At 47.3% G+C, this 7,500-nt stretch overlaps 1 protein-coding gene across 3 annotated transcripts in view; it reads left to right on the plus strand.

Annotated features, from left to right (window-relative positions):
• Positions 1 to 656: 656 nt before the first annotated feature.
• The window catches only part of abtb1 (ankyrin repeat and BTB (POZ) domain containing 1), a 12,591-nt gene continuing 5,747 nt past the window's right edge, over positions 657 to 7,500 (plus strand). Inside the window, exons 1-7 of one of the 3 annotated variants that reach the window (XM_061257742.1) lie at positions 657 to 926; positions 1,488 to 1,550; positions 1,636 to 1,691; positions 4,351 to 4,495; positions 5,032 to 5,191; positions 6,868 to 6,913; positions 7,135 to 7,251. In XM_061257742.1, coding sequence (XP_061113726.1) covers positions 871 to 926; positions 1,488 to 1,550; positions 1,636 to 1,691; positions 4,351 to 4,495; positions 5,032 to 5,191; positions 6,868 to 6,913; positions 7,135 to 7,251 — 643 coding nt within the window. In that variant the 5' untranslated portion in view covers positions 657 to 870. Of the gene's footprint in view, positions 927 to 1,487; positions 1,551 to 1,635; positions 1,692 to 4,350; positions 4,496 to 4,525; positions 4,952 to 5,031; positions 5,192 to 6,867; positions 6,914 to 7,134; positions 7,252 to 7,500 lie in introns of those variants that run through there. The other 2 variants (XM_061257743.1, XM_061257744.1) reach the window with 2 other exon arrangements.

The raw sequence follows: 7,500 nt of genomic DNA on the forward strand, positions 1-7,500 counted from the left end.
AGTGCATGGGCCCCATGGTCTGGGATATCTTAAGGCTCTGTTCCAGTGTGTGGAGGGCTTCAGCTGGCTGGTTTTTCTTGTCTCTTGACTTGCGCTGAGACTTGTCTTGATGTGACCTTTACCCCTAACTTCTGGAAATTCCTGATAAATACTTTTTGTTTTACAAGTTTCAGTTGCACAGAGACATTACCACAGTGTGGTCAGGCATTCTGTTATATTCTCACTCCACCTACTAAAACATATGTAGCTAATGTAAATGGAATAATTTATTTCTCAAGTATTGATGGGTACTGAGCTTAAAATAGAGAAGCTTTCACTGTGTTTCAATTCACAGTAGAAGCTGCAACCAAGAAAATAATACTTACTACAGCTGTGATCTGGTGTAAAATCCAGCTATGGCCAGTGATTTTATTGTTAATGCAGTCTCTTGTTGGGTTTTGAGGTCCTTGTGTTTTAATGTGTTTTATTCTGCTTTTAATGTGTTTTAGACAGAGGACATTCAAATGTTAAAAATAATTCGAATAATAACACAATCATTTAAGATACGCGATTATTTTAATTAAAACGTGGCAGGAGATGTCGTTTCAACATTAGCGGAGAACTCTTGTTTTATTAATATCAGCTTGCTGACGCCATCCAGGAAGTGGAAGGAACTTCCGGAACCTCCTTCTAGAGACTACTCGCGGAGTTGATCTGTTGTTGTTGCTGTTGCGCCGCACCGAAAACTTGCGAATAACAGCAAGACAGCTAGTTAATCAACTAGCCACTGAAATAGAAACAGGCAATTCCGTTTCATAACGGACTATACTTGCACCTGTCAAACGGGCAGGCCGTTTCAATGCATTTCAGAGATCTGAAATTACTGTGGAGATGGACGCATACGATTTGTTTACAAGCTGCAGGAAGGGCGATGTTTCTAGAGTGAGGTGAGTCTATTCGGAACAGGCTACCTCTGCTCGCGTAAAAGCACATTGATAATATTAAGTTATGTTGATTTGTACATTTCTGGCTCTGCAGTTTGTTACACGTGAAATGTTAAATATCTTTCAAAAGCTAATGCTAGCTAATTAGGGTTACATACTGTACGTTATAGCTAGCTTGCAACAGTCACTAAATTGCTGAGCTAATGTTACATTTTCTTAAGAACGTAGAATGTTTATTTGGTTGTCAGACATTTATGATGCGCTACCCGCATTGGCATAGGTCCCGCATAGGTCAGCCAGATACTGATTATTGATAACGTTTACCCCGAATAGTTGCACTTGAAGAGTTACATTTTTAAGAAGAACCGGTTTGCTAACAATTGTCAACATTTCTGTGTGTGTCATGAAAACAAATGCATGCAAATAAAAACAGTGTGGAAGTGATCGTGTCCGTTGGCAGGCAATTTTATATGACGTAGACACTGTATAAAATTCCCTGCCAACTGACCCAGTTAATACTAGATATTGCAGACCTACAATGTTTCCATATTTTTTTCTTTCCAGATACCTCGTTGAACAGAGAGATGTGGAGCTTAACGTTAGAGACAAATGGGACAGTACCCCACTGTAAGTGTGCTAGGAGTGAAAGGGTTATGTGCAGTTCTCTCCGTGGTAACGGTCAGCCCAGGTAACCGATGTCTGCTGCTTACAGGTATTACGCCTGTCTCTGTGGTCACGAGGAGCTGGTGCAGTACCTGCTGGCCAATGGTAAACACCTTTACCGCCTAAGCCTGCTGATTGGCTAGTCTGTCTCAGTACAAGCATCCTATTGACCACTGTTAAACAGTCCTTCGAAAGTTGTGTGATTTAATTAACTGTAATGAGCACTTCCGGTGCGTACCACGACTGGTTTTTTACTGGAACTGTGCAACTGTGTGTGCTTGTTAGTAGAAGTGACTGTGTTTAAGTGACTGTACTGTGTTAGTGGCTGTGTTTACGTGACTGTGTTTCTGTGACTGTGCTGTTAGTGGTAGTGACTGTTTATGTGACTGTGCTGTTGGTGGAGGTGACTGTGTTTAACTGTGCTGTGGGTAAGACCTGGAATGGCCCAGGGGGTAGTGCATTGGGATTGTGATTTACATCCATCGGTTACACAGGAAAGCATCATCAATACAGAACATGATCACAGAACTCGATGATGAAATTCATCCCAAAATATTATGTTGTCACACTGTTAAATGACTTGGAGGGAGCTCAGCTTTTAGTTCCTGGTATGTACACCTAGATGTGTTAAACTACTTAGAACATGGCACCTTTGGTGTCAGACCACCCAATGTTTAGGTGAGCAAAAGTTTTGGAACAGAGAGTATTTAAGCAAATGAAAGTAAATATGTGGTAGCATATCCTTTGCTTGCAATAACTGCACCAAGCCTGCAACCCATTGGCATCACCAAACTGTTGCACCTGTTGCATTGGAGGTTGTTTCTGATGTCAGTGACTCATGTTTTGGGGTTTTTCTTCTCAGCTCTCACAATGTTTCTGTCATGAACTGCTGTTGTTTTCCTTGGTCGACCTGTTTGTCTGTTGCTCCGTACGCCAGCGTTTCTTTTCTTTTTCAGGACATTCCATTCGCCAATGCTGTCCCCTCTTTTCTAAGCTTCAAAATGCCTTGCTTTTTTTCCCCAAAGACAGCCCTCTGGTCTTCATGTTGGTTTATCTTTTCTAACACAAATACAGTCTTCAAAGGCAAAACCCAAGGCTAAAACCAAAAGTAGACATTCAGAATGATCTATTGTTTAACCAATCAATCTAACAGGACACATACGGGCAACAAGAAACACCTGTCAGTCACATGTTCCAATACTTTTTCTCACCTAAAAATGGGCTTTTCTCATACGAAAGGTGATGTGTTCTAATGTAGAAGGAATGCAAATGGTGATGCAAAGCCTCCGGTGCGGGCCTCGGCGACCTCATGCCCTACAGGGGTGCTTGGAGGGGCAGGTATTTTTATTTATTTAGTTCTATTTTATTCTATTAAATCACAACGGGCATTTGAAAAGCATTGACATTGTGGCCATGAGGCTTAGAAACACAGAAATCAAACCGGAAATACTGACAAACCCGCAGTTAGCCAAAGCACTGAACACTGTGCACAGTATACTGCACACACTTGGGCCCTGGGGGGGCCATCCTTTCAATAAATGCAAAATGGCCACTATCAAAAAGGTAATGTTGACACAAGTGCTTATGCAGACGTGCTAGCTGCCAGGAGAGACATGGTACAATGATGGTCTTGGTGTTGGTGTCCTAGGGCGCTGAATTCAATGGAGGCAACATTTATTCACTTAGAGGACATGGCCATGTGAGATCCAGTGCGGACACGCCCAGGTGGACATGCCTTGTACACAACCCCTGAATCTCAGAGGCCTCGACTTGTCCTGCAAGTCCCTGAAGGAATGCAAAGCAGCTGTAGCTGTAAAAACAAACACAAACACACGCAAACGCACACAAACACACACCTTTATGAGCCTGCCCAGGTGACTGCTAGGCTGAATGAATTGTAGCGGGTTTCAGTGGAACATGATTGGGTGATTCTCATTCTCAGCTTCACCTTTTTGCCATGATTTTTCAATAAATGATGTTAAACAGATTTCTTAGTCTTTTGGATGAGATAACTCAATTTGGAGTAAATGGACACCTAACCCCCAATTGCTCCCAAAGAACTGATTGGTACCTTGCATGGCAGCCGAGTGCCTTTGGTGTGTGTGTGACTCTGTGTGTCAATGGGTAAATGAGAGGCATTAATTGTAAAGCCCTGTCTGTAAATGCAGTCTATTTACCATTTTACCCAGGTTTTGGGTCAAGGTGTGTAGTTTGGGGTTTAGGTGTGTGGTTTGGGGTCAAGGTGTGAAGTTTGGGGTCAAGGTTTGAGGTTTTGGGGTTGAGGTGTGTGGTTTTGGGTTCAGGCATGAGGTTTTGGGGTTCAGGCGTGTGGTTTTGGGTTCAGGTGTGGTTTGGGGTTCAGGTGTGTGTGTGGTTTGGGGTTTAGGTGTGTGGTTTGTGGTCAAGGTGTGAGGTTTGGGGTCAAGGTTTGAGGTTTTGGGGTTGAGGTGTGAGGTTTTGGGTTCAGGTGTGTGGTTTGGGGTCAAGGTTTGAGGTTTTGGGGTTCAGGTGTGTGGTTTTGGGTTCAGGCATGAGGTTTTGGGGTTCAGGCGTGTGGTTTTGGGTTTAGGTGTGTGGTTTGGGGTTCAGGTGTGAGGTTTTGGGTTCAGGCATGAGGTTTTTGGGTTCAGGCGTGTGGTTTTGGGTTCAGGTGTGAGGTTTTTGGGGTTCAGGCGTGTGGTTTTGGGTTCAGGTGTGTGGTTTGGGGTTCAGGTGTGAAGTTTTGGGTTCAGGTGTGGTTTTGTGTGGTTTTCTCCCTCTCCAGGAGCGAGGTGTGAGGTGAACACGTTCGACAGCGAGCGCTGTCTCTACGGCGCCCTAAGTGACCAGATCCGCCGGCTGCTGAAGGAGTACAAGAGAATCACAGCCAAGACCATGCAGCGCGACCTCTACGACCACTTCCTGCAGAGGTCAGGGTCAAAGGTCACTACGACCTCTTCCTGCAGAGTTCAGGGACAAAGGTCACTACGACCTCTTCCTGCAGAGTTCAGGGACAAAGGTCACTACAACCACTTCCTGCAGAGGTCAGGGTTAAAGGTCACTACGACCACTTCCTGCAGAGGTCAGGGTCAAAGGTCACTACGACATCTTCCTGCAAAGTTCAGGGACAAAGGTCACTACAACCACTTCCTGCAGTGGTCAGGGTCAAAGGTCACTACGACCTCTTCCTGCAGAGTTCAGGGACAAAGGTCACTACAACCACTTCCTGCAGCGGTCAGGGTCAAAGGTCGCTATGACCACTTCCTGCAGCGGTCAGGGTCAAAGGTCACTACGACCACTTCCTGCAGAGGTCAGGGTCAAAGGTCACTACGACCACTTCCTGCTGAGGTCAGGGTCAAAGGTCACTACGACCACTTCCTGCAGAGGTCAGGGTCGTAGGTCATTATAACCACTTCCTGCAGATGTCAGGGTGAATGTGCTGCAGTAACCGCTCCCTTCCCCGCAGTCTGCTGGAGCAGGGCTTCTACAGCGATGTGCTGTTCCTGGTGCACGGAGAGTCCTTCAGAACCCACCGCTGCATCCTCAGCGCACGCTCTGAGTACTTCAGCGACATGTTCGAGACCAAGTGGAAGGGCAAGAGCATCGTCGCCCTCAAACACCCTCTGGTACGCCCTCCACCCCTTACACCCCTATCCTCATTCTTCTAGATCTCTCTGCTGCCTTCGACACTGTGGATCACTCCATCCTCCTGTCTGCCCTGTCAGCAACGGGCATCTGTGGCACAGCCCTGGACTGGATTGAGTCCTACCTCTCTGGTCGCTCCTTCCAGGTTGCCTGGGCTGGTTCGGTATCGACACCTCGGCCCCTCGCCACAGGAGTTCCCCAGGGCTCAGTCCTTGGCCCGCTTCTTTTTTCTCTCTACACTCGCTCCCTTGGCCCTGTGATCACTGCACATGGGCTATCCTACCACTGCTATGCGGACGATACCCAACTCTTCGTCTCGTTCCCGCCGTCTGATACGCAGGTTTCAGCCCGTATCTCTGCTTGCCTGAGGGACATCCAGAGCTGGATGGACAACCACCATCTAAAGCTCAACCCAGGTAAAACTGAAATGATATTCATCCCTGCTAATACCTCTCCCCATCTGGATCTCTCCATTTCTCTCGGGGATACCACACTCACGCCGTCACCCAGTGCAAGGAACCTCGGCGTGGTGATGGACAGCAGACTGTCCCTTTCCGAGAACATTGCGGCGGTGACCCGGTCTTGCAGGTTCTTCCTATACAACATACGGAGAATCCGCCCCTTTCTCACCCCCTACTCGACCCAGCTCCTGGTCCAAGCGATGGTTCTGTCCCGCCTGGACTACTGCAATTCCCTCTTGGCTGGCCTCCCAGCGTCCGCCATCAGACCCCTCCAACTCATCCAGAATGCAGCAGCTCGTCTGGTCTTCAACCTTCCCAAATACTCACACGTCACCCCCCTGCTTACTTCCCTCCACTGGCTGCCTGTCATGGCTCGCATCAAATTCAAAACATTGGTGCTAGCCTTCCAAGCAGTTAAAGGGTCTTCCCCAGCTTATCTGCAAAAAATCATCAGACCCTACACCCCTGCCAGACCTCTTCGTTCAGCCTCCACAGGCCGCTTGGCACCTCCCCCTCTCCGAACCTCCACCTCACGCTCACGACTACTGTCTGTTCTGGCTCCACGGTGGTGGAATGAACTCCCCGTTGAGGTCAGAACTATAGAATCTCTCCCCACCTTCAAGCGCAAGCTGAAGACGCACCTCTTCAAGCAGCACCTCTCCCCATCCCTCCCTACCTCCCTGTGAACCTTAATTGTTGTCTCTGTGACTTGCTTTGTGTATCGGTATTTTTAGTTGGCTAGGTAAGCAGTGTTTGGATAGTTAACTTTGGTGACTTTTGCTCTGTTTGTTTGTTTGTTTGTTTGTTAAAAAAAAAAAAAAAAAAAAAAAAAAAACGCCCCTTGTCCTTATCTTTGTTGTACAGGTAGCAGTTGAAATTGTACTTACCTCTAGGGTCTTTCAGCGAACTTATCCCTGGTTATGGGTATGCACTTTGTTGTACGTCGCTCTGGATAAGAGCGTCTGCCAAATGCCTGTAATGTAATGTGTGCCTGCGAGTGGGAAACTATGAGTGCACTAATGGTGCCATATCTTAAACGTTTGGGGCATTATAAGTGTGACTGTTTTAGGTAGATGTTTCAGTAGTTTTGGGCATTATAAGTGTGACTGTTTTAGGTAGATGTTTTGGGCAGTTATGTGTGTGACTGTTTTATCCAGAGATTTAACCTGAACCCTGACCTTCTCTGTGTCCTCCAGGTCAACCCTGCTGCATTCGGTGTCATCCTGCAGTACCTGTACACAGGTGAGTTTACCTGCAGTACTTGTACACGGGTGAGTTTACCTGCAGTACCTGTACACAGGTGAGTTTACCTGCAGTACTCATACTGAGTTCAGGTCCAGTGCATGTCTTAAAATCCTGGGGGCATGTTCCTGGGGAGTGGGGGTGATTTACCTGGCTCACCTGTGGTTATGTTCCCGTGTGTGGTGGGCCCGCTGATTGGCTGCTGATTGGCTGCTCCACAGGCAGGTGTGACATTGAGGTGAGCTACGTGGAGGACTGCAAGCGGCTGGCCAAGCAGTGCAAGATCCACGAGCTCATCGACGCGCTGGAGACCAAGACCAAGCAGGCCCTCACGTTCGGTGAGCTGGCACAGCAGTGCCACCTGCTGGCTGGTCCCTGGATAACTCTGTTCTGCTGGAGCAGAAATCCAACAGGGTGTTAGCACTGTGTATGTGTGTGTGTGTGTGTGTGTGTGTGTGTGTGTGTGTGCTGTGCATGCATCCCTTAGCTGAATCGTCCTCTTTAACTACTGTGCCCTCAAAATACTATGTACTGTTTATAGGCGTACTGCCTGCGGATCATTGTGTATGTTTAGTGTATGATGAGCA

The sequence above is a fragment of the Conger conger genome, chromosome 10, assembly GCF_963514075.1.
Source record: "Conger conger chromosome 10, fConCon1.1, whole genome shotgun sequence".
Lineage (NCBI taxonomy): Eukaryota > Metazoa > Chordata > Actinopteri > Anguilliformes > Congridae > Conger > Conger conger.